Here is a 27,072-nt window from a genome sequence, read left to right on the forward strand (position 1 = left end):
TATGCGCATTTTATATTCAGGACATTACTTTGTGTTGAATTATTTTTCAACTTCGGACAGGAGCACTAGTAGCAATAGTGGTAACTCTTCCCGGACGCGAGGCTCCTGTCGTCCTGTCTCAACCATCCCTTCTACTTGCTCACCGTCGCCGGAACGAATACCAGTTCAGCTTTTCTCCTAGTGTAATCGTATATAACTGTCACTCCGCAGTAGAAATGATACGAAGTGTAAAACTCGGCCGACTCAACATAACGTCCGACGTCTGTGTATTTATGTTCAAATTATAGCATTTTTGCATGTCGAAAAAATTCTGATACTTGTAGAAATGATTTACATAATTGTCCTCTCGAATCCTCTCGAAAAAGAAGATTACTGCGTAATTTTCTTAAGATCCGAAATCAGAATAAAGGAAATGCAATGCCAGTTTAACATTAAATTAAATTAATGAATTTGTTTTATGTGCAATTAAATTAGCAACTGTTATATTTCTGATTACGCGATAGACAATTGCAGAAAAATAGGATGCGACGATCTCTCTGCGTGCTCTAACGAGGCACGATCGTTAAAAGTGCCGCTTAAGCGACGCTAAAGCAAGAATAAAATAACACTAAATTTACGGCGGACCGTGAATCAACATGCTTTATGATTGTTCGGGTAGCGGATGATAAAGGATGAGAGCACGTGCGCGGGGAACTAGCTGGCCAGGTCGAACAGGGGCTCGAATGCCTGCCAAGGGTGGGGGGATGAAAATTGGAAAACTGCATTGTCCACCCGTTCTACTCCTCTGGGAGACATTCGTTAGTGGGCACCGTTCACCAACAATAAATTTCACGTATCTTCCACTTTCCCGTCTTTCACCTGGGCTCATATTAAAGATCAGCTCAATCGTGATTGCTCTCCACGCGCACGTCTCTTGTGACTCGATCATCTTTATTAAATATTTTGCGAATAATATTGAATTATTGGCAGATTATTCTATATATATACATATATATATATTAAATATAATTACTCATTTCTAGTAAAATTATTTGAAGCGCGTATTTATCGTCGCCTGCTTCCGAATTTAGCTGAGGGTAGTTTTGAAACGTGATATGATTCAATATACAGATCCTGAGAGTCAATTTGATATTCGTGATGTCATATTTGCAACCGCGATACAGCAGAGGAACTCGGATGAAGCCAATTTTGAGAGACATAGCCTTGAGTCTCACACGATTCGATACGTGACTCTTGAGGTTTCACACGAGCAACTATTACGCGTCACTATTCCGTCTATCGCGTGAACTCAATCTCAATTGAACTACATATATTCGAACTATTGAATCGTTTGCGTGTCAAGACATAAACTTATCAAGCATCACGAATAGCTTGCATAATATGTGTTTCTAAAAATAAGATTCAAGTAATAATTATAAATGTAGCTTTAAGTGATAATTGTAACATAAGAAAATGAATGAGTTTATCCTACAATTTAACAAAAATGATTAATTGTGCAACAAATAACTAATATTCAAATAATACATGCGTAATAAATTATAATTTTAATAATTACATATTTTAATGATAAACAAATTTTCTCTATATTGCAGATAGACAGGAGAAATATAGTTTCGATAGAGAATAGTGATTTTAAAAACTCTAAAAAGTCTAAATATTTAATATTCATGCTGAAATTAGAACGGTATATTTTCTGCTCACATGTACCAATTATTGATATACATGCACGCACACATACACAAATTAATTAGATTGCACGAAGCACTATTGAAACCACAAAACATATTGATACGTTCAATTCCTGCGAGCGCTAAATTCACAATATCATACTAAAATGCATAATAATGCGGAATTTAGGAGTGAAATATGTTAAATTGAACATTCTCTCGATATGGCAAAACATGCAAGGAATTTTGTATATGGCAGTTTTATTCCGTTCGCCATTTTTTTCACGCTTAATTTAATGCGATTTATTTTTTTGATACATTTGTGAGAGATAGGTATGCTATTTTTTTCTATTCTTTTTTTTCCAAATTTGTTTTATTTCCGTGTGGATGGACGTTGTCGAGAGGTAGCTCTCGATAGCCGGATAGACAAACGGCGGCTAATTTTCGCAGATCCACCCCTGCGCGTGACTCAAACAAAAAAGAGGCCGCTTTACTGTAAAAAGTGTTTGCGATCTTGCTTTGTTAACGGGCAATTCAACTTTGTTGCTTCGAATAAACAACGGCCGGACAAACGAATGTACCTTCCCAATAGTGCGCACCAACCTCGCTTTCAGCGTGCCTTTTCACGCAAATTGCCATGGAAAGCTGAGCCAGTTAAAATGTTTACGAATGTCAAGTTTATCGCGAGGGATACAGTCGGGCTGAAAATACGCGAGCTCTCACAAGTTACGGCAATAAAATACGATGTGTGTTTTGCTATGTCATAACGCATCACGAATCTGTGAATTTTCACTGTAAATGGATTAAATGATGTTAAAAGAGTAAAGTTAGGGTAATATAATTAATAAATAATGTTAATTTTAATAAATTAATTTTAATTTTAATAAAAAAATTCCGACTTGAATGAATTTAAATTTATTAATTTCTTCATAAAGTTAAGCTTTTTTATGATGCTGTGCTATATTACCATCTCAAAGTATTATGTGTATACATATAATCTTGTACGTAGAGTGCTGTAGCAAATTAAATTGTTAACGGCGACATTAATGGGATAATGGGGGAATTTTTTCAGATTACATCTCTTCTCACACCAACGATCACTTTGCCAAGTTATAGTTACGAGATGCCAAAGGTTAAATAAAGATAAGATTCCTGTTTTGCTATTCTGCGTGATAAAATAAAGCAATATAGCCGACATTGCTAAATGAAATACAAATTAACACACATAATAATTTACGATAGCTTTCTTGTTACATAAACATGCATGTAAATGTGTATTATAACTGTCATTATTTAACTAATAATGTTTACTGATAATATAGATATTACATGTTTATTTTGGATTAGTTTTGCAATAAGAAATTATATTTATAAGATTTATAACGTTCTTTTAAATTAATACTGACAATGAGTTATAAATGAGACGAATTATTTTTTCGAAACGTGTGCATATAAAATGATGTCCATCGATATGAATAAAAGATTAACATATCAAACCAAAGATAAAGTAAAAATACTAAAACTTTATATGATGCAAATATTTGTATAATTTTCATATTATTTCGTACAAATACTATCTTTTGTAATGTAAAAAGAAATCTGTATTTACGAACGTTTCTACCGAAAATATATTGATAAGAAGTTGTTTAATGAATATTGCGCAAATTTACCATCACGAAGTAGTGCGGTGCGCAATTCTATACCACGCAATTAAGCCGGATATCGATCCCGTCAAATTAGGACGCGATAATATAAAGACGTAGTAGTGCGGCAGTCATATTCAGCTGTGCCGGAGAAATATTTTATGTATTCACGTATTTCATTATTGCACTGCAATATTCTATTATCTATATTCTATTAATCCGTCCAAAATACATATCCATTAATTATTCCAAAGTCTTTGTCCTTCAATTTCAACAAACACTAAAGACAATTAAAATATTTTTATTTTTCACAAAAAATTTCTCATTAAAATAACATATCGATATTTCGAGATCTGATATTTATTTTTTTGTGTATCGACTATTTGTTAATACACGCTTGTCATATGTAATAATTATCATAGTCAATTGGTGACAACTATTGCAAATATTGTTACTTATGAAAATTATATGCGTAGATAAGCATCGTATAAAATATTTCAATTAAAAACTGAATGCGTTATTTTATTTCTGTTACAAAAATTTGCTATATATATGTATATATATTCTATGTTTAATATGTATTTTATTAGTTTAAGTAAAGTTGTTTGTGCAATTGAGAGAATGATGTGGTGATTATAAATTAATCAATGTGACTATTGGTAAAAATTTATACAGTTTCAACAAATTTACATTGGAGTTTGCTTAAATTTGCATTTAAAATGTATTTTGTTGAAACAACCTTCACTTCGATCTATACATGAATAGAGAGATTCTAATTTGATATATATCGACTTTTTTAACAATATTTATTATAGTCAATTGAAATTTATCTTGTACGCATTGTTTAAATAATGGATCCATCTAATTGTCACTTTTATAGATTTATAAAAATAGAAATTTTATTTCTTGTGATAAGTCATAAATAATTCTATGCAATCGTTATTGCATCGTCTATTGTTATTTTATACTTGAAATGTGCCCAGAATTAGCCAAATGCCAATTTAATTTATTTAGCAATATTTTGATAGTATTATTGTCCGCATGCATGAACAATATATAATAATTTTAACTTTTTAATTATATTGCTTTTTTTATTTCTTTCGAAATAATTGCGTTATGCAAATATTTTTTTAATAGCTACAAAAGAGAGCTTTGAATAAAATAATAAAAATATTTGTGAATATTAAAATTAATCACTTTACACTTGTTCCATTTTATATCTGTTTTGAGATTTCTGAAAGCTGCACATTACAGATACAGATGTGCTTCGTTAACAATTGAATGAGTGCGTAATATGCTTGGAGCCTAATATATAGTGTAAACAAGAACAGATGTTATACAAGGCTGAACACAGATACGAAACTGTATATAAAAGGAAACGGTTGAGTGGTCAGGTCTATCTAGTTCGTAATTCGATCTGGATTTGATTTGCGACGAGGATGATCAAGTTAGTTATTCTCGTCGTTGTCAGTGCTATCGTCCAGCGTAAGTACACAAAATCAATTATTAATCAATATATAAATTATATATGTGCGTAAAAAATTTACAAAAACATATCTTTGTGTCAAGTTTGACAAAATAAAGTTTAATATGTATTCCATAATAATAAATTCATGTGTGCTATATTTTTTAGATATTTTTTATCTATTTCTTTCGTCGAATAAAAAAATTCTCAGACAAAATAATTTCTATCTTAATTATAATTTATAGAGGTTTGCTGCGATGAGCCTGAACGAATCGTCGGCGGTGATATAGCCGCAATTGGTCAATTTATATATCAAGTATCCCTTCAATCTTATGGCCAGCATATTTGCGGAGGTAGTATCATTAGCAGTACGCACATTCTCACTGCTGCTCATTGCGTAGATGACGATTTCTACACGGACGACATGGTACGTAACAGTTTTATATTAACAAATATAGTTTCATTAATAATAAAGGCTAAACAATTAGAGAGTTAAGCATGTTTAGTATATATTTTTATTAAGGTTAATTAATAATATGTAAAGAAGAAAATTTGATATTTGATTTGATATTTGAATTTTGACATATTATTAATCCACATTTTGATTAGGTTGTTCATAGAAAATTGTGCTCTATGTCACGAAAAATAATGACTACTTATGAAGAAAGGAAAGTAATGCGAATAATAAATAATGTAAATAATGTATGGTACGAATAATGTTCAAAATTAATAAGAATTTTATTCAAATAACAAATTAAATAAAATTTTATTCGGCTAATGTGCCACAAATTTATATAGTTATATGATTAATTTATTACGTAAATTAGTGAACTCTTATGTGCGCTATAAGTCTTTTTATTTAGATGATGTAAATATTTGAAGAGCTTCTTGACTTTCAAAGGTTTTTTTAGTTATGATTTGTTATGAGTGCTGTTAAGTTGAGCATATTTTATATTACATATCCGAATATCTTCCCACTCTAATTTTGCATATAGTATCTCAGTTATTTGAAATCACAATATTTCGAGAAATACTCAGTTAATTAAAATCAATTCTTATTGAGTTACTTTACTTAATCGGATTTCGATATATCTGACATTGCTTCGCGCTGCGATTCCAGTAAAGGAATCAAAGCTGTTTCGTTCATTTAAAATTTTATTCTTAGAATTGTAATAAAACTTTTATTACTACTAAAAATACTTCTTTGATTATTTTTTTTAGAAATAAACTTTTATTTCAGAATTTTAGTATTTTACTTTAAGTTCCGTTAAATAGAAATAATATAGGGAGAAAAATTATCAATTTTGTTATTAATTTAATAAACTTAAAATTTTTAATTCTGTTTGTACTTTCGTTTGCAAATATATTCCATTCGGAAAATTATGATAATATTATTCAAATACTCAAGTAAAATTTATTCAAATAGTTTTCTGATTATTATTCTGATATCCGGACGTTCCGGCTATTATTTTGATATTTGATATCAACAAATCTGATTTTTTAGTTACTTTGGTTTTCTAATTATCAAGTATACACAGGACTATATTTAATTAATACCTATTAATTAAGACCAATCAGACAATAAAAGCATTATATATTATAGCACAAACGTTTTCAATATATATTTACATAATTGATATCATCTGTTTCTTATTTATTCATGTATATTACTCTTTCCAATTATATTTCTTTCTGTGTTAATATTTTTTTATTTTAATTCTATTTCTTAGCACATTTAATTATTTTATTTGCAGATTGTCATAAGTGGAACCAATAATCCGAAAATAGGTGGCGAGAGACACGACATCAAATGTATTCGGAAACACCCAGAATACACCGGTGAAAAAGAGGGTGGTTGGAACCACGATATCGCTGTGATTACCGTAAGTTTACCAAATTTGTTAAGTGCATAAAAATTTACTTAATTTCGCGCCTGTTTTCAGTTATTTTATATTACAATTTTTCGAATGTTTTTTTTTATATATAGTTGAAAAAGCCGATCAAAACAAACGATGTCCAAGGTCCGATTCCTTTAGCAAGTGAAAGCTACATTAGCGGTGGCAAACGCGGTATCGTGTCCGGATGGGGAAAAACAAAAATAGGTGGCTCATCCTCGGAGATACTCAGATGGCTTAGCGTGAATGTCTTGAGCCAAGAGAGCTGCTTGCTTGGTCACAAAAATCCACGCACCAATGAAAACCACATATGCACGCTGGAAAAGATTGGGAAAGGTGCTTGCCAAGTGAGTATTTTTTAATTTATTTTATGCATCTTAAAAGTATTAAATATATGTGCATATATTTTTCACTTAAAAAACAATCATAAAGTAATTGCGACATTAATTGATAAAATGTTCTAATTATTTTGGCGTTTACTTCATCGTCTACATACTGTCATAAATGTGATTAATTAAAAGTACATTCCTTCCCGCTATACACTTTTTAGGGTGACAGCGGTGGTCCACTCGTTGTCGATGATGAAGTCATTGGTGTCGTCTCTTGGATCTTGCCCTGTGCTATGGGTAAATCTGATGTGTTTACTAATGTTTACAAGTATCTCGACTTTATCAAAGAATCTCAATCAATGTGCTAATAACGAAAAGAATCACCGTTAATTGATAATTTGTGTTCGCGAAATATTATTTAATTTTTCATTTTTTGTAAATATAGTTGACAAGTATTTTTCACAAAGCAAAAATGAAAATATTATTCTCATAACATAATGATTTCTTTATGTATTATTTATAAAAAACAGAGTGGTTTTATTTATTACTCTTTGAATTCGCTTGATATTTCGACACATTCTTTTGAATCGTTAACATTTTTTGTAAAAATAATATAAAATATTGTAAAATAATTAACAATGTTACATAATAAACTTTATGCATGTATGTATGTGTCTACCCAACAATTTATTCAACTGATAGTGTGATTATATTTTATTAATTTAATCAAATATTTAATTTATAAATAGTATTATATTTTACTATCAACATCTTTCTAAGTAAGATTTAATTAATTCATCACATTAATATTCTCATAATTGTAAAGATTGTTTGTTAGTTTAGTTCTTTGATATAAATAAAGCCGATTCAATTGATAAAGGATATATGACAAAAAATAACGACTTCTGATCGGGTTCACCTTTAGCACTTTACTACAGCCCTCATAGCGTACGTTCACGCCCAACAAGATGCCGACGAGTTGGCTGAGCAGCTGATAAAATATCAGTCGTCTATCGAACTGTGTTTGTCGATATTTTATCCGTTTAATTGTTTTTCGATAGTCGAGAACTCCGATCCGGCTTTTTGCGCACGATTGCGAGAGGTCAGCGAGACGTGGAAGGCTCGGGTTATTCGTTACAATGAAATTGAATTGCGCGTTAACCGATGCAAGATGGTAAAGTTTTTATTGGCAGAATAATTTTTTGCACACGTTGCACCCCGGAAATTAGCTGCCGCCGCGCAATCTCGTGTCAATGCTGACGTAAAAGCTCGCCCTGACATAGACGAACTGCAATGGTCCATTGCCGAAGAAGAAATGCGAATCCACCGTTACGTGTCCTTGTTCTTTCCGCCGTAATACGCTTGGACAGTTTGTCTTTGTCAGGAAAAGCCGTTTATGCTTGCATGTATGGGTTATGATGATGTATGCTTTTATGCGCCTTTATAGGACACTATAAATGCGGGAAATAAAAACACATGATGGAAAATACTGCTTTTGTATCAAAGTAAATATGCTAAAATTTTAGCTGTAAACTAGCTAAAGTAACTCGAGAAAAACAATCTTGCACGACTTTCATGTCTTGCAAAAGTTTTTTTTTATAGGCACATTATTGAAATACGAGAGTTTAGACCGAGAGAGTTAATAAAACTACGTAGACTTTGACAAAACGAAAAAGTTTTGTATATATAAATAAATTCACACTAAAACGAGATAGTTCATAGTAGTGTAAAAGTGAAAGAATTAAGATACATATTAAATTTAAATAGGCGACATGAAAGAAATAATGAAAGAATTAATGTCATCAATCAAAATTGTCGTGTATAAAATGATGAATAGATAGACGCGTCCAAACTTTAGTTTCAATCGTATAATATTAATTCGCAAAGCAAAATATTATAAAGAAATAGAAAGAATATTATAGAAAGTAGCAGATTCTTCTTACTTAATTTTTTCCAAAAATTTTCTGGTTATTATATTTTGATCACGCATTTCAGGAAATATTTTATATATACATATATATGTATATAATAATTTATTTTTTAATCATATATTTATATTATATAATTAATTGTTATCTTATAACTTGAAAGTAATATATTTACAAATTTTTGAAAATTAAATCACATGATTTAATTTTTAATATTTAATAATGATTATATAGTATAATAATTCACACACAAACATTATCAATTATTGAAAATTAAATCATTATATAATAATGATTTAATTTTTAATAATTTTTATATTTAATTTTTATATGTATAAAATATATTCAGTGTGTATGTATGTGTATGTGTGTGAGATTAATTCTTATAAATACATTATTTTTCAGATTAAAAGATAACAATTTAACAAAATAAATGAGCACCAACCTTGCAGTATATAACGCGCTGTTCATAAGACAACGGCCGACCTTGTCATTCGCGCGTTGAAACTCGAGCAGGAAGGTAGTGGCGTAAATCGCTCCAAGTGTGACGAAACATTATCGTTCGAATTTCGTTTAATCTTTACTTATTTCAGTTAGTAAGTATTAGCTCGTATAATTGATTAACTTCCGTGATAAATGAAACGTAATATCGTGGCAATAATTAATCAAAATATTACAATTAAAATATTCATAACTATTCAATATATATACATATATATATTATATATGTATATGTATATTATTCTATAGTTGTTGTTTTATTCCAAGTCCAAATTAATGTTTAATCCTCGTAAATATATTACTTTGAGATTATAAGATAACAAAATTTAACAAAATATTTGAGCGCCGAACTTTGTAGTCCATAACGCGCTCTTTATAACCTAACCTAACCTTGCTGTCATTCACGCGGCAAAACTCGCGCGGGAAGGTAGCGGCGTGAATCGTTCCGTATATAATGTATATATTTCACAGTATCATCGTTCAAAACGCGATTATTCTTTAATTATTTCATTTGGCGAGTTTTAGTCCGTAGAATTGATTAACTTCTGCGATAAATGACACGTAATAAATATCGAGTGCCTAGATTCTCTTTCACGTTGCTACATAAAATGTGCATCGCGTATGATTAATTCGGGAGTGCTATGCAAAATGTTGAACAATAGTAATGAACAATGTTCTCGCGAGTGAATATCGTAAAATAAAGCAGCAAAAACTAACAAAAATGAAGGAACATCGGACGATGGTGAAGCAACTGTAAGAGGTGAATAATTCATATAAACTTATTTTTTACTCGTAAAATTACGTACTCATTTTTATCTTCGTGACAGTGGTTAGGTTAAATTATTTCGTAATATAATGCATATATATAATATTTCCTAAATTAAAAATATCCATAATAAAATATTTACATTAATTAATTTCACGAAACCTCTATGAGGAAGCAGAATATTTATATAAATATATGTAAAGATGTTTAACATTTATAAATGTTTAAAATTATATAATTATTTAAATGATATAATTATGTAATTATATTACTATAATAAATATAATTATATAATTATTTAAATTGTTTAAACAGAAATTAAAATTAAAATTCTTTTTATCGCATTTTTATAAAAGCTTATTTCATTATATACATATTGTTTAAAATAAATAATATATTTATTATTTAATTTTTCGAAAATGTTTTTACTATAATATTTTGTTTAGTGACTTTTAAGATATATTATAGAATCGTATATAACATGCAAAAAAAGAAAACGATAAACATGCATTGAATATTCTCTTAAGTTCTTTTTTTAAAAATACGTTTATCAAATGTCCTTCTTCGTCGATTTCGACTTTTTTGCATCTGTCTGCCATTGCGTCCCGTTCATTGGATTTCGAAAATTCTCATGTTCTCGTCTCGTTTTGATGCTGGGCGAAGCAATCGCAGCACGAATTGCGCGACAGCTCGCCTGATCCGTTGCGTTCGTTCGTTAATTGTCGCGGTGGCGAAGTTGGAAACAGCCGGGTACACGTAGTAGATGGCTGGGCTTACCGTGCGTATCGTGTTTAATTGTGCTGCAGTTTTCCGCGCACTCTGCTCGCCTGCCACTACCTGGCGCAAAACATCGCACAACATGCGCCCCGGAAAAGAAAAATTGCGGGACAATGCACGATATCACTGTCTTGAAACGTCCGAAAGTTGCTCGATAGCTGTTCAATGCGTGCAATTCGGCATCCGTTAAAAATAACATCCGTTAAATATAACACAATCATGTGTTTTTTAATATAGTAACAATTATATATAGACATGATTCAAATAAAGATAATAATACAATTTGTTTTTAATATCTGGAGAGAATTAATATATTGTATGAAAGTCTATAGAATTATATAATGCACTTGCATGTTTCCATCAAATCATAAAAAATATATAAAATATCTAATTTATTTCTCTTTTAAATAAAACATTTAATAATTATTTCTCTTGTTTATACAAATTGCTGCATTAATGATATCGAGCAACAAAAAATGAATGTTTTAATATTTCAATTTCAATATAATATGAAAAAATCTGTTTGTTAATTTTTTTTAATTTCTCTTAATTTATTTTGTAATATTATATTAGAAAATCGTAATTTGATTTAAATAATTAATTCATTAAAGCATGTGTGTGCATCTGGCACATTATTTCGTAAAAGCTTATAAATTATGAATTCTGACTTTATTTTCTATATTTTAAAAAATTTTTAAATTTTTGATATATATGTATACATATAATTAAACATATCAGTTGAAATATAAAATAATCACGACTGTACTCGCACATGAATCGAGATGAGACGTTGATCGATTTTGAAGAATTTTATTTGATTTAAAACTTCTTGCGTATAGTATTAATTATATCCTTACATTTTCTTAAGAGTCTTTACTAATCATTGCCAATAAGTAAAACTTTTTAGAAAATGCATGAATATGTTCTGAACTATACAAGAATTATTTTATAAAATGTAGAATTCTTGAAAATCAATTAACGTTTTACTTGGATATACTATATGTGTTTACCTTTTTTCGTGATTATTAGATTTTAATCAATATTTTTTATATTTAAAAAATAGAACTTTTTCTAAAACACATGAAACTATAAATTTTTGACGATTTGACGAAAAGTGATAAGGAAATTCTCGCAGAACAAAATGTGACGCTTCGTATACTTGGCTTATTGTCAGTTTAGTTTGTAACGCATTATCTTTGTTTTTATGGCCATTTTTTGTGGCCAACTATTTAAACTATCCAAAACTATAGATCTATTTAAAGCCAATATTCTTAATTTATGAATTTCTACAAAATGATATATTAGCTTTAGACACATCATTAAAGTTATTAATGAAATTAAAAGTGAACCGCAGCTCTTCATTATAAATATTTCTGCAAATTTCTATTTAACGAATTTCGAAACAGCAACATACGTATACGATAAATAAAAGAGGCGCTTACTGCGCATGTTTCACGCTAATAGCATGTATGTGCGTATTTTTCCAACTACTATTTTTCACGCATAAAACTGGAACGCATTGCACACATGCGACGCATCAGAAAAATCGATATATATATATATATGGGTACGTGTACTAATTAAAACCAACCATTTCCGTATCTAATTAAAAAAGCAGCGTATTCATTAAATAAATACTTCTATATATAAAAAAATTCTGTGTATCACAAAAATACTTCTATATATATAAAATTTTATATATCACAAAAAACTATACAATATTTTATATAAAAATATTAATCTAAATAAGATATAAAATTAAACTAAATATAATATTAAAATCCATAAGTTTTAAATTTACAGTTCCTGTAAAGAGAAATTAAATTTTGAGAAAAATTTATCTTTGTGATTGACAACTCTGTTATTTCCAACTATATATATTTTTCGGGCTTTGCTCCCTTTATTTAAGCGAGAAATTTAAATTGTTTTTAGTCTCTATCTCTCTCTCATAGTCGATAAAAAATTGGAATGGTTTCTAAAAATATCAACTACTAGAAAAATGTGGCAAAATCGGACGAAACTTTTAAAATTAGCAATATTGTTGATATAACTGTTGTTTATGTTATATAAAGAAAAATATGTACGCTTGACTAAAAGTATCTAACAGGAGGAGCAAGTAGAAAAAGTCTGTGCGTTTTTATATCATCATTACATTTATTGAAACAGTATCCACGTCGATGGGTATTTTTACAATATAATATTCTATATCGCATTTTTGCGCATTTTTAATCTTGTCTTTTTTTGATTCATGCTTAAGTTTTCCTATAACATAATATATATTATCGATTATGAATTGTATATGTACAATGCAGTCTAATCTCTTATCTATATAATGTGCAACATTTTCCGTAAGTATGCGAATTGCGGATGTCAATTATCTAATTCACAAATAGGTATACCTTTCTCGATATTTTTCTGTTTGATCACTCTTTACGCACAGGAGTATTATTATTAAATGTCACAATTGAGCCACATATTTTCGCTACGAAAAATTACAATAGAATCTGTGTCAAAATGAGGAACATTGCAAATATATATTTCTTTTTTTTATTAAATCGAGCTTGATTGCACACATCAATTGCTCGATGAAGATATTTTTTTATTTATAAAATTCGACTTTTTGATTCACAAAAAAATTTAATTTTTCACTTTTCACTTGATCACTTTTTATATGATCGCACTCCAAATCAGTCTTTCCGCACCATAGTGTGATTCGCAATTTTGTTCACAGTACATATCAATTTTGTAATTGGATTCGTTCATTTACTTAATATATCAATATAAATTATGATATAAATTATATATAAAATGATAGTACTGCGACATTTCTCCGATTTTAATTTTTTCTGAAATTTCAGAAATGATGGACAATCTCCAACGGTTGATCCTAACTTGCATTTTTCTCCGAGCTACAACGTTATAAAAAATCTATTCTAAGAAATCGCATCTTAACATGTTAATCATTATGATATATTTTTTTTACTCGTGTTACATTATATTTTGTAATAAATCTACTATCTATTATTGATTTACCGCTATATTCTATATTACGTACATTGGATTATTTAATGATCAGATCTAGGGTCTTGCTTTCTCTCTCGTATTTTTTTCTTCTCGGAGAAGATGGTTTGAATTTGAAAAAATCATTAAAAGATATTCAACTATCGTAGTTTAGATAATTAAGACTTAATTTAGTAAAATAAATGGAGAAACGAATGATTATAAGTATCTTTTATAGAATTTGACGAAAATATGAAATTTGCGATTAGATCGACACTAAAGTCGGAAGACTACTGTATAATTTAATATTAATGAACAAAGTTTATGATCAAGTTAATGAAAAGTGAAGTTTTAATAGCGTGGAATTATGTCAATTATATACAGACTTATTTAATTTAGTTATAAAATACACGAGATACAATAAGCAGTCAAAATCAATCTATAATTTTTCGCACAAAAAGAAAAATTTAGATAACTTAATACATTACTACTTTATTCAAACGGAAAAAATATAAAGAAATTGTGTAAAAACATCTAAAATTTTATATTTTTTAATGGAATTAATTTTAATTAAATAATTTTGATATGAATTTAACAATATACAATAAATTAACTCCGTGTAAGTAATACAACAATCTTTTGAAAAGTTTAAATGAGTTATCATGAAGGCAAGTTTTTATTAGTTTTGCCAAAAAATTTTTATTAAAAAATTTTATTAGTTTTGCAAAAAAAACTTTTATTTCTCTTATATTTACACTTTGATCTCTCGAATTATAGTTTCCGCATATCGTATCCGACGTATGTAATATTTTTATAATATATAATGCGAACGCTTATTACCGATCTATTTAAATATATGTACGCCTTATCTTTTCATATACTCTCTTATCTATACACGAGTTCCATGTTTAATACGCTTCAAAAATGTAACGGCCATTGTCCATGACCGATCGATATCAATTTGATTATATTTTGATTAATCGGAGAATTTATTTTGACGCGTTTTGATTTTTGAAAAAATTACTTTAATATCCTCAGAGCAAAACTTGAACGAATTTCTAGAAGTAAAATAATATATTATTGGAGGAAAAACAATACCTGTGGCATTTTGATTATCAAACAACAAGATACACATCAATCTTGCGAGTCATTTAGTATTTAAAATTCCTGCTTGCAATAAACAAACAGAAACATATCGAGAATAGACCTATCTACTATCATTACTAAAACGATCAGTTTTCGTAATTCGCTCATTCTTTTATGAGATAACCGCATATATTGTAAACATTCTCCTGATGTTAAAACAATTATATTTTGACAACAATTATATTTTATAAATCCTTTGTAATAATGTTTCATAAATTTTTAAGAATTAATTTTTCTTTTCTCATACGTTGGCGCGCGTCCATTTTATTTCTTCGACTAGTTTACAATCAATTAACTAATTGTTTTAAATGTTGAAACTAAAATAATTTTATAAAATGTAACATATTAACTCTTTTTCTTTCTCTTTTTAAGATAAAAATCTTTCGTAAATTATATTTTTACATCTTTTTTACGTCTTGAATAGAAAGAATTAGGTTGTCATAAATTTTTAATAACGTTAAATATCTATTTGGAACGCAAATAAATGATTTTAATTTTGCATTTGCATTAACTAATTAGAATTTTATGTCAGAAGAATAAAATATTTTTTATAAAAATTTCCAATTTTTTTTCATGTACAAATAGTTGCGTTCAAATTTAATTCATATCTTTTTACGATAAAATATTCTCATAGTTCTTTAAACAAATAACATCAGTGCATCATACTTGCAAATTCATCACAATCAATTTATTTTAATACTGTTTCTTAATAATATTATATGTTTAATTAAAGTTGAGAGTAAGTCGAATCTGGGCGAAGTACATATAATAAAGTATATATGTATAAAACATTTCTGACACGATCGAGATGCTGAATTGTGCCCAAAAAAAACAAAGTTAAAATTTTTTCATTAAAAAATTTACACGTTTATGTATTTTATAACTAATATAAAATATATACAATATTGCCCAGATTAAACGCGCGACGGAAAATGATGGTTGGTCACGTGACAACTCTCGCACATGCATTGTACTGTACAACAAGGTCGCGGTAAACCCTATAAGTTCGTTAATCGTTTTATGTACAAGAGAGCCTTAACTATCTAATAATTATTACCCAAGTAGTTGACAATCGTTAGATTATAAACTTCAATTTATGTAATAATTATCTCATAGCGGATAATTATCTCATAGCTTCGAACGAATCCAGCCATCGATCATGCGACTGATCTTATTCTGTGCCGAGCACATTACGACTCTATTGATCGATGTGGAATATTCTACGAGGCCCTTATTAAATTAATTAAAATACAAATCCTAATTGCTCTCGCAACGAAATCACGAGATGAGCAGTTCCTTCATCACTAAAGAGAAATCCACGCATATTCGTTGAGCCACACATGTCGATTTAATAAAAAGCACAAGTGCGAGGGAGTTCTTTTTTTGGCGAAAACGCTCACAGTACGATTAACCATGGCGTCATTAATATGTTTAATTCGAGAGTGATCGTCTGGGCACACTTTTTGCATTTAACACGACGATTTTTTATACAAAAGAAGGGACAGTCTAAGATAGATTTTCGTGTTAAAAACGTACGTGTTAAAGATTGTCCGCCACTGCGCCTCTCACACAGAACTCTGGTCCGCTGCACATCGTCCATGTTGTTCTCTGGTTCGTCACTTCCGAGCACTCTCGACAAACGGATACGCGCAACACGTGATAGCGACGCGTGAAAAGTGTTAAGAGCGATCGCGATCGGTGATTTTTCCGATTTTTTCGTTTCACAACCGCATCGACCGTCACGTTTACTTTCGACATTGTCGCGACCGTCTCGACACGTTCGACACTTTCTTTCTTTTTTCTCCCGTTTAAGATGAGCGATTCACAACACGGCTGCTCACCTTAACAGATTCGCGACTATGAGGGTGATGCTGGCGAGTAAAATAGTCGGAGTTACACCGCAGCTACCGCCATGCTGCATCGCCGCTGGATGTTCACCTGTAACAGAAATATGCAAAAACCGCATCTTTAGTCCGTCTCTGCCTTCAATTTTCTTCCGTACATTAATTATTTGAGCAATTTGCATTATGCTTCGTTAAAAAGGGATATTTGTTACTTGCATTTTTATTTCTTTTCTTGTAGATTCTTTTTTGTAGATCTTGCAGATATTGAAATGACGCGTTTTATTAAACGTTATATTAAAAAAGATAATAATTTTTGGAGAGATAATAATTAACAAAAAATACATCAATAAACTGGCATACTTTTCTAATGCACAATTATTTGTGTATAATACACATTTATATTAGGTGCAAGTAATAATAGATAGTTTGATAATCGTTATTTACTGTGGGAACATAGATGGAAAATTGTTGGCAAAAGTTAAACCAAATTTCATTATCCCAATAAGTAATTCTAAATAAACTACGTCACAGACTCGTTACATTGAATATTATCTCTGGTAGCTACATAACGCAAGAGTTTAATTGCGCAGCCCTAATTAGATTCACAATGTAGGTTAATCGTTCGTATAACGCGTTAAACGCTAAGCAGGAACTTTCCAGCCTAATGACAATCTCGTAGCTGTAGGTCCTGTGTGAAATAACCAGAAAACCGAGAAAATAAAATGTAATAAAATTCTTTCTTTCTTTTCCTTCAAAATTATCTAATGCTTTAACGTATTCATACATGGTTACAAATAGTATAGATATTACAGGGATGCTTTGATTGATTAATAATTTAATTACATTGGCTATGTATTATCTTTTCATGCATACATTATTGCAAAATTTCTTGATAAGATGATAACTGTTACTTTTAATTATTCTTTATAAATACTTTTTGTTTAATCGATTTCCAAATGTTTTAATATCAATCGAGATGTGTTTTATATATTTTTTAATCACATTATCTTTTGCACACATAAGTCACAACATTTGCGATAAATTTGTAGGTAAAAGTGACCAACTTTTATACGTTTATCATAAGGTTCAGAAAGGAATAATGCGTTTGACATAATGTTTACGCAATGTGCGTTCTAGCAGGGTGTAAAACGTGTCACAGCACGTGAGTTGCGAACGAAATATCGCTCTGTTCAGCAATAACTGCAGCTACGGCGGGCACCGCATTCGGGGGCGAAACAGCAATTTCTCGCTCCATGACGACGGCGCGCGATATCGCCGTTGCGCACAAAATATACACGCACATGCACACACATACACACATATACGCACACGCATATTCGATGGCAATAAAGATAATCACGGGTCCGGCGGTAGGAACATAACGGCAGTCCCGCATCGCGGTAACCAGTCGCCTGCCGGTCCCGCCGGAAAGGCCGCAATTTACGAGCAAATTGAAAATCTCATTTGATGGAGTTATACGAGCGTTATACCGCGTTTATCTGGCCCGTTATCGAAAAATGACACCGGTCCGGCGATACTCGAAACGTTGACGACACGGCGTCGGTCGACATGCGTAATTGCGTTAATGCGCAGATAGTACATGTTGGAACGGATAGCCCCCAGGTCGCCCCGTACGGTTTATCGGAAAATAATTGAAATTTGCGGTCAATTTTGCAGAGTAATCAGCTGTGTTTGAAATACATTTCGATGGCCGATGCGCCGACCACCGCGACCGGGTGCGCCCCGTAAATTAATTATGCAGACGAACTGCGCCGCATTAATTTTCATCCGGCACCGGAAGCGGCCGATTCGCGAGGAGCGAGGCGCGTGCTCAGCCGGGCGTTTCCGGACGAAAGAGGGTACGATCGATGGTTCGAGGATGGCGAATGCGCCCCGCGCGGGGGAGAGAGCGGACAGGGTGAAAGCGTGGAAACCGTGAAAACGTCGAAGAAAGCTTGTTAAGTTCTGCAATTCGATTGCCGTGCAAACGCGCGATGTACGTGCGGCGGGCGATCTAGTTGCCTAGTTGCCGAAGGGGTTTGTTGATTTTTCTAGCACTCCGACATGGGGCGCTTCGATTCGAAAACATTAATTTAATCAGGGGTTGAGAGGAGAGGCCAGCGGTATTGTAAATTTATTGCGCTGTTGGCCAGGATGCTGCGTCAGGCTCGAATGGAGCGAAATGAAAGTGCGGAATATTGATGCAGTTTTTTTTTTTTTTTTCCCCTCCCATTGAATATTGTGCGAATGGAGACTACATCATATAAATAAAATGATGGCATAGTATTCACCTAATAATTATAATTATTTCATTAAACGTCATCATTTTTTACATTTTCTTAATATTTAGTTTTGAATATTTTCTGTTAATTAAATATAAAATTAAAATTCTATATGAAAGCAAAATTTACTTGAACTTTGTCGAAAGATAAAATTTTTTTGTTATATATTAACACAGCTCTCAGAAGTATAAATGATGGTACCTTGTTAAGAAAAAATTAATTCTAATTATGCCACAAATATTATTACATAAATTTAGGCGTTTCTAAAATGATATATTTCACAATTACATACATTTTATTTTTGTGTAAAAGAAATCCTCAATAATCGAGATATTTTGTCGCGCGCGCGAATCTATAAATATTTATTATAGTCTATAAATCTCTCCACTATGGGTGCACGGTAGGATGCGTGAAAGTTGTCAATTTCGAACAGCTGCAACGAGTTTCGCGAGATGCGCGTGCCAGGACAGCAAGCTCGCAATGATTGACAGCTTGGATTGGTGAACTTGCCGAACAAGATATTACATGTGTTATCGCGAGCGCACTGTGCCGGCTGACAATAGATCAAAAGCGAGAGTATATGCGTGCGGAGTACTTGCTGCGACTCCAATATACGAACCTGTCAAACTTTATGACGGAGGATTTCGATACTTGATGAATGAACGCGCGCCGTCTCTTTCGAATGTCACATTTCAGGAGCCTGGCTTCCTGTCGCCAAACTCGCGCCGCGAATACGTAAGCGTTTATTGATGTGAAATTTGTCGGTCGTGCGAACAGAATCTAGAAGCTGCCGGAAAATTCTGCTCGAGGGTCTCTTATTGAACAGATTTTTTTTCAAAAGAATCACACGATAATGAAAGAGATAACGCGCAAAATTTATAAATTCCATGTCTATAAAAAAAAGCTAAAGTTTGTTAAATAAAATTTCTAGTTTGTCTCGCAATAATAGAATGCAGGATACTAAAAAGAAAGATAAATTTAGAGATATATGTGTTCAATTAAATGCATAAAAAACTTTTTTTAATCTTGGACATAACATATCCATAATCAGAGACATAGATAATAAACATTTATATTTCAATAGTAGAAGTAATTTATTTGCTTTAGAATACAGGGAAATTAGAGAGACAGAAAAACAGAGGGGAGGGGAGAGAGAGAGAGAAAGAGCACCCATTAATTGAGTTATAATTAATAAATAGTTAATTAATATAATAAATAAATGAAAAAGCTAAGTAATCATATGATAATAATGTGTCAAATAATTACAGTATAATTAAGAGAACTGTAATGTATTTCAAATGTGTACTTTTATGTGTGGCTAAGCGATGGATAGTGACGTCGAAATGGATTATCAATCGTTATAATGTCTATTTATAATATTTCGCTTGCAAAATATAAAAATGGAATATTCAAGTACATTTATTAAATCATTGAAATATAAATTTGAATTTACTAAAGAATGGCTCGAAGATTTATGTTGAGTAGGGCTTTAAGGGGGGAACCTGGTTTAGGAGGCTGACAAAATACATAATTTTTAGAATTTTTTTTCTCAGCTAAAATAAAACCAATTAATTCCAAATTTTAGGCACAGTTTATTATACATTTAAATTATGTAAAATAATTTTTTTATTAAAAAATATTGAAGTTTTATTTAAAAATAAAGCTATATTGATAGCGCCGCCCATTTTTCACTGTGTACAACCTAGCGATCGTAATTTTTGTCTGAAACAAAAAAACCAATTAATTTCTTTAATGTTATATTATTACCTTCTATTTAAACTAAAATGTTTTTGAGAAAAGTTAAATTAGATTATTTTTTTTGTAAAGAAAAGTCGCAATTTTTTCGCGAAAATTGTAACTTCTTTTTTTAAAGTTGTAAAAGTTTTTAAATTTTTGCTTTTCTTTTAATTTTTTTTAGTTTAAATAGAAGGTAATAATATAACATTAAAGAAATGAATTGGTTTTTTTGTTTCAGACCAAAATTACGATCGCTAGGTTGTACACAGTGAAAAATGGGCGCTATCAATATAGCTTTATTTTTTAAATAAAACTTTAATATTTTTTAATAAAAAAATTATTTTACATAATTTAAATGTATAATAAACTGTGCCTAAAATTTGGAATTAATTGGTTTTATTTTAGCTGAGAAAAAAAATTCTAAAAATTATGTATTTTTCAGCCTCCTAAACCAGGTTCCCCCCTTAATTTAGCCTTGATATAAGAGACTATTACAAAGTTATTTTATCAAACATAAAAATTTTTTAAAACTATGTGATAATATTTTATAAAATATCTTTATAAATGCTATTTAATTAATTAAAGTATTATAAACTAGATCTTGGATCTACAAATCTTAGATTTAAATATGAACAATATTATACATATATATGTATATATATTGATTGTATGTGCTAAAAAAAGGAAACTAGGTTTATTTTTGCATATCAAATTGAATATGCAATTATTCATGAATAGGTTACGATCTAAAATGTTTTGAAATCAATTTAGAAAAGAAATAATAATTTTTGAAACATTTGTGGAAACAAAACTTACTTGAGATAAATTCAATGATTATATATTAATAAGTTCTATAACTTTCAACTTAATATTTTATTTTTTTAAATAATATATAATATACATATTTCAATTGTATCTTCTGAAAATCAATCATTATTGAAATTAAAACGTTGGATTTAGCGAGATACGAAAGTCAATGCATAGTTGTACATTTAATCGAATAAACTCGCACGAAACTAGACACGACAAATTTTTTCCAGATATCTCTAAAAAACGAATATCATGCAAATCCGGTTGCAGTTAATCGAAAACAAGCGGTTAGCCGCGAGCTCTGATCGAATCGTGTGATATAGTGGACGTGAAAATGCGGCATTACAAGAATGCCGACATGGAAATGTTTATATGCCAATGCTTGGGGATTTTTTTCGCATACGATGGCTCTTGAATGTGCGTGTGCACGCGACGTTTATCGAAGAGCGGTGCACATGACGCAGCAGCTCGACTTGATTTGCTTCTCGTGCTTCTCTGTCGCGTCGCAAAGAAAAAATGAAGTCACGGAGAGAAGAAGTGGAAAATTCGACCATATCGAGATGATATATATCGAATCACGCGACGCACGATTTTACGTGCATAATTTATGCAAATAAAAAAAAACGAGAAAATAAAAAAGATCCACTCTACTAAATATTGCAGAATAATTTTCTGATACTGCAACAATAAAGAAGAAATATTAAAAACTACCAAAATTCAGAAGATTATCAAGACTCAGTAATATCGAAACAATAATATCTAAATAAAATATTGAAGTTTGATATTTCTATTGTTTGGATAATTTGCTTGCATAAGTGAATTACATTGTAGCGTGAAGCGTGTAAATTGTCGGAAACTTGCCTCTGACTTTGTTTATCGAGCGAGAGTCTCGAATGGTTTGCAAGCGGCATATCGTGTTTGCTGAATAGAAACTAATTGATCTTTATAAAGCAGTAAACTTTCAGTTTAAATGTCATGCAATTCGATGTACGTGTAATTTAATTTGCATCATATTATTTTGCTACTCTCTCTTTCCTCTCTCCCTCGTATGGAACTAGTGAAATAAATGAATAAATTTAAACTCAGTGAATAAAAAGGAACGCACTCGGCGAGATATACGTCTAAACATGAATATTTATTAAATTCGTCATATTTGCCACGATAAAATTCGTCACATAAATGCAGCGCATTTGCATGTGTTGAAAATTTGGCAACTTATCGTATGGAAAGCGGCTTGGTAGATAATACTAGTTATATATGGAGGTTTTCCCCAGTGTCGGGGTTATCTGAATATTTTAACCGCGAATATTCAGACGTTTTCATCGCGATATGTCATTAAGCAGCTCTGAATATCCGAATATCCGGATATCCTACTGCCGGGTACGTCGCGAGGCGAGGGATGATGGACTGCCGGATAAGTCCGCGTCACAAAAAAATCGCTTACCATTCAGCACGTGGACCATTACGCTCGCTGGGTTCGCGTTGCTAGGGATGCAGGTGTAATTTCCGCTGTCGGTCAATCTGGCCTGTGTCACCAGTAGTCTGCTCGTTGTGCCGGTATCCGTTTTCTCCGTCTCCAGGGAAACACCGCCCCTGCGGTGAACACTGAATTATCGCAGATACTTTGACGTCGTTCTCGTCACACACATCGCTACTTTGTGATTAGTTCTCTCTGCAGAGAGAGGAGGCAGTTTACAGTTACGCGCGAAACGTCAACAACAAGCGTGATCGTAACACAAATTGCAGTTGCGTGCAATTGCACGCAGTTAAACGTTTGTCAATGGGTCCAACGAGCTCACGGTAGAAATGAAAAATTTATTCGCAGATTCAGATGTTTCTCTCCGTAAAACTGATGTATATAATTTACTAAAATTCCCGACAATTGCGAAAGTAAAATCTGTCACATGATAATTTTAACGACTGACGTTATAATATACTTTTTGACAATATAAGTGGCACATCTCGTCGTCGCTGCAGAGAGAAAAAGAAATGACACAGAATAATTTTCATTTTATAAGGAGCGTCATTTTTGTGGATTAATCCGAAAATAATTGCTGGATCAAAGAATATTTGCTTTTTCGACTCTCTATACTTTTCGGGATTGACGCGGGCTTAAAAAGGATTAAAGGCAGGATACTTGAACGCTTTCAGTTCGATCAACGATACCGCAAAGCAGCGACCCGAAAAATCAACCGAAGCTTTCCTTCTTGTTTATTGAAGCGATAAAATGCGCGAAATCACCAGGATCTCGTTTGATTATGTGATAGTAGCGATAATATCCACGATCGAACGAAAACATGTATGTGTATGCGTGTATGTGCGCGCACGTGTAAAGAAGAAGGAGAGTTGTGGAGGAACGAAACTGAGAACTCGATTCTCGCGGCTTGTACCTGGGACTGTCGAAATCCACCACGGCACCTCCGTGATGCCACGAAACGCTGCTGGGAGGCGTACTTCGTACATTAACTTCACACGTGAGGCTTATCGTGCTACCCTTCTTCACGTAGACGTCTTCAGGTCCCAGGATTGTTGCCTGAGCAGCTGCAACATACGTTAGAAACCGTACGCTTAAATATTCCGCATTCGTATCCACGTGTATCTAGACTAATTAACGAATCGGGATTGGAAATATCAAATTGTGTCTTTATCGATACCCCAAATTCATTTCCTGGCATAATTTATAATAAAATTTTATAAGAATTTTTTCTCGGTTTGTTCTACTATATGCTTGATGTTTTTTTAAGCAATGTGAATATTCTGTAATAACGATGGTCTGTGCCTCATATGGATGAGATTAAAATAACGATAAAATTGATATCGTATTTTTTATATAGAGTTCGTTAAAAATTGTTCGTTTATCATATTTATATTGTTATATAAAAGGCTAGAAGTTTTTTAAATTTCTTTTTTGTGCTCGCAGATTTATATTTTTCATACAAAAATGCAGTGTCATATGTTTCAAAAAACTATTATTCTATCTATTCTATCAATTTTATTATATATTATCAAAGAAATTTATGATAAGCATTATTATTTTATAATAATACTAGTTTCTTTCTTTTATACATAAAGATTATAAACAAAAATGCAAACACATACATACATACATTAACGTAATTAATATACTATCTCAAATATATTATGGCGAAACGAAAATAATATAAAACTCCGCATTACCCCATCAATTTCACTAGTTTACCACGTCACACTTAGATAAAGCTTTCTAAATTGATATTATTTTCATTCCCGAAAGCCGAATATTAAAATTTTCATATGTCATGAGTCATATGTCACGTCAATTAAACATTGTTTCTTTAAAGTTAATGCTAAAATAAAATATAGTCGACAACACATTTCGATTTAAATTTATAAAATAAGCAAAATTAAAATTTTTGTGACTTTTATAAAAAATAATATATACTACATAAATTAATTTGTAAAAAATATATGCACATAACCATAACACATAAACCAATTTAATATAGCAATATAATAGGATTATAATATTGTAGAATGTAAAAGCATTAAATTTTTTAAAGTGCATTATACATATATAAAATCGTAAAACATATTGAGATCTGTCAAAGTCAACAATGTTCACCGTAGGCCAACAAAGATATATTTCAATTATACTAACAGTACTCACTTGCTACTCGAACCTTTTCTCTGCAATTATCTTAGAAAATACAATAAAAACATATATTAATAGCATGCAAAACCGCGAAAGATTAATCGAAAAATAATTACAAATTTTCTAAATTATAAGAGAATGCAACTCTGTTTATTAGAGATGTATAATATTTCACATCGATAAACTATTACTAACATCTATATACAAATCTAAATAAGTTGAAGTCATATTCAGTTGTTATTGAAGAGAGATTTTTGCGTTACGTTCGCGTCGATATTTTATCGTTTTAGAAACAACACTCGGTTGTCAAACGGTTCGCAAAACATTTAACGCATGGTATATTTACGACTTGCAATATTACGGCGGATAATTAGCACGTATTAACGTCAATCGTATTTTCAAAAAAAAAAAGAAGTATTTATTGACAGTTTCGAATGTTTCACGTAACAATGTCTAAACAAAAAGCGCTCTTATTCTTTTATCTCTGCTATGACTTCAACTCATTGACGAACGAAACCCACGGGGTTCGGTCGTTAATTTGTGCTACGTATACAGAAAAAAACATCCATGCATTCTGTTATCACACGCAATTAAATATTTATTGCAATAAAACTTCTAACTGCTAGCAAATTTAATATTTAGCTTGGAAAAGGGTCTGCTCTTGCGTGAGTCTAACCTGAGTTGAACGTCCGGTGAATGGCGTTCGGTGTGGTGGTGGCAGGGACAGGGGCACTTTCTGGAATGGGAGGACAGAAAAGATATCGAGTTAATCGATTTCGTCGAGATCTATTGTTTCGGGGCAGGGAATTGAACTAATGTCGAAAGCACTATCGATATATATATATATATGGCCCGCGTATGCCTGCAGAAGTTTCGAGCAGAGGAAAAAAAACGTTGTCAACGAAATCATTTATTTATCATTCTATTTTCTTTCTTTTATTGTGCGTTTTTCTGCACGTGTGTCGATATTAGCTTTCGCGATTTCCAGTTTAATGTTTTGAAGATTTTTGTATTAATATAACGAAAATTAATTTATTTGATTAAATAATGATAATTTTAATCAATCCTGTTTAAGATCTTTAGGAGTTTAAATGGGAACCAAATTAATAAAATTAGATTGATTAATGAGCAAATATCTGTTTAAACTCACAGATTTATACAACAGATCCTACATTTTATTTGTAGATTTTGTATTAAAGAAAATGCGTCAAAATAAGTCCTTTTAATGGAAAAATTTTAATCGTCGAGATATTTTTTTATTTAAATAATTGTATATAGTATTGTACACATATATATTATAGGTATTTACATATTGAAAGACGAAATCGATAGAGTGCTCTGGTGATCAAAATGACTGCGATTACTCGATTAAAAAAGAAGATGCAACAAAACTAATCGATACTTTAGAATATTTTTCACGTGACAGACATGCAAGCGAAAGCATTAATCACTTTAGTCATGCTGGTGCGTAATCGAATATCCAGCAGTGTCTTTCCTGATCAATCAGGTGATGGACACTTACGAAAGCGTTCAGATATTTCTTCATCTATCGTAAATTACGCAAAATATTTACAGCGGCATAAAGTCATTACGTAATCTAATTTAACCCTTTCATAGTTTTTTGCTTGATTTAATTAAAGCAAATATTGTA

The 27,072-nt window shown here is 31.1% G+C and overlaps 2 protein-coding genes across 6 annotated transcripts in view; one reads left to right on the forward strand and one right to left on the reverse strand.

The window, feature by feature from the left end:
* Window positions 1-4,691: 4,691 nt before the first annotated feature.
* LOC145939758 (chymotrypsin-1-like) lies at window positions 4,692-7,460 on the forward strand. Its single transcript, XM_083044339.1, has 5 exons — window positions 4,692-4,795; window positions 5,021-5,202; window positions 6,530-6,658; window positions 6,763-7,017; window positions 7,221-7,460. Exons 1-5 carry the CDS (start codon window positions 4,750-4,752, stop codon window positions 7,365-7,367), a joined length of 759 nt encoding a protein of 252 aa, XP_082900465.1. The 5' UTR covers window positions 4,692-4,749; the 3' UTR covers window positions 7,368-7,460.
* Window positions 7,461-13,128: 5,668 nt separating this feature from the next.
* Window positions 13,129-27,072, reverse strand: part of LOC145939328 (protein amalgam) — a 296,331-nt gene continuing 282,387 nt past the window's right edge. For 2 of the 5 annotated variants that reach the window (XM_083043563.1, XM_083043564.1), the window contains 4 exons: window positions 26,098-26,157; window positions 24,181-24,331; window positions 23,235-23,395; window positions 13,129-17,055 (listed from right to left, as the gene is read on the reverse strand). In XM_083043563.1, coding sequence (XP_082899689.1) covers window positions 16,955-17,055; window positions 23,235-23,395; window positions 24,181-24,331; window positions 26,098-26,157 — 473 coding nt within the window. In that variant the 3' untranslated portion in view covers window positions 13,129-16,954. The remainder of the gene's footprint in view (window positions 17,056-23,234; window positions 23,396-24,180; window positions 24,332-26,097; window positions 26,158-27,072) is intronic. The other 3 variants (XM_083043565.1, XM_083043566.1, XM_083043567.1) reach the window with 3 other exon arrangements.

Source organism: Prenolepis imparis, unplaced genomic scaffold, assembly GCF_030444845.1.
Source record: "Prenolepis imparis isolate NDT839.2.m4 unplaced genomic scaffold, iyPreImpa1.0 SCAF_8, whole genome shotgun sequence".
Taxonomy (NCBI): Eukaryota; Metazoa; Arthropoda; class Insecta; order Hymenoptera; family Formicidae; genus Prenolepis; species Prenolepis imparis.

Bases quoted from the DNA above. Each gene is read 5' to 3' on its own strand.
- LOC145939758 (XM_083044339.1), top strand. From the start codon at position 4,750: ATGATCAAGTTAGTTATTCTCGTCGTTGTCAGTGCTATCGTCCAGC. The intron at 5,203-6,529 runs GTACGTAACAGT...TTTTATTTGCAG, and splicing joins ATTTCTACACGGACGACATG to ATTGTCATAAGTGGAACCAA. The intron at 7,018-7,220 runs GTGAGTATTTTT...TACACTTTTTAG, and splicing joins TTGGGAAAGGTGCTTGCCAA to GGTGACAGCGGTGGTCCACT.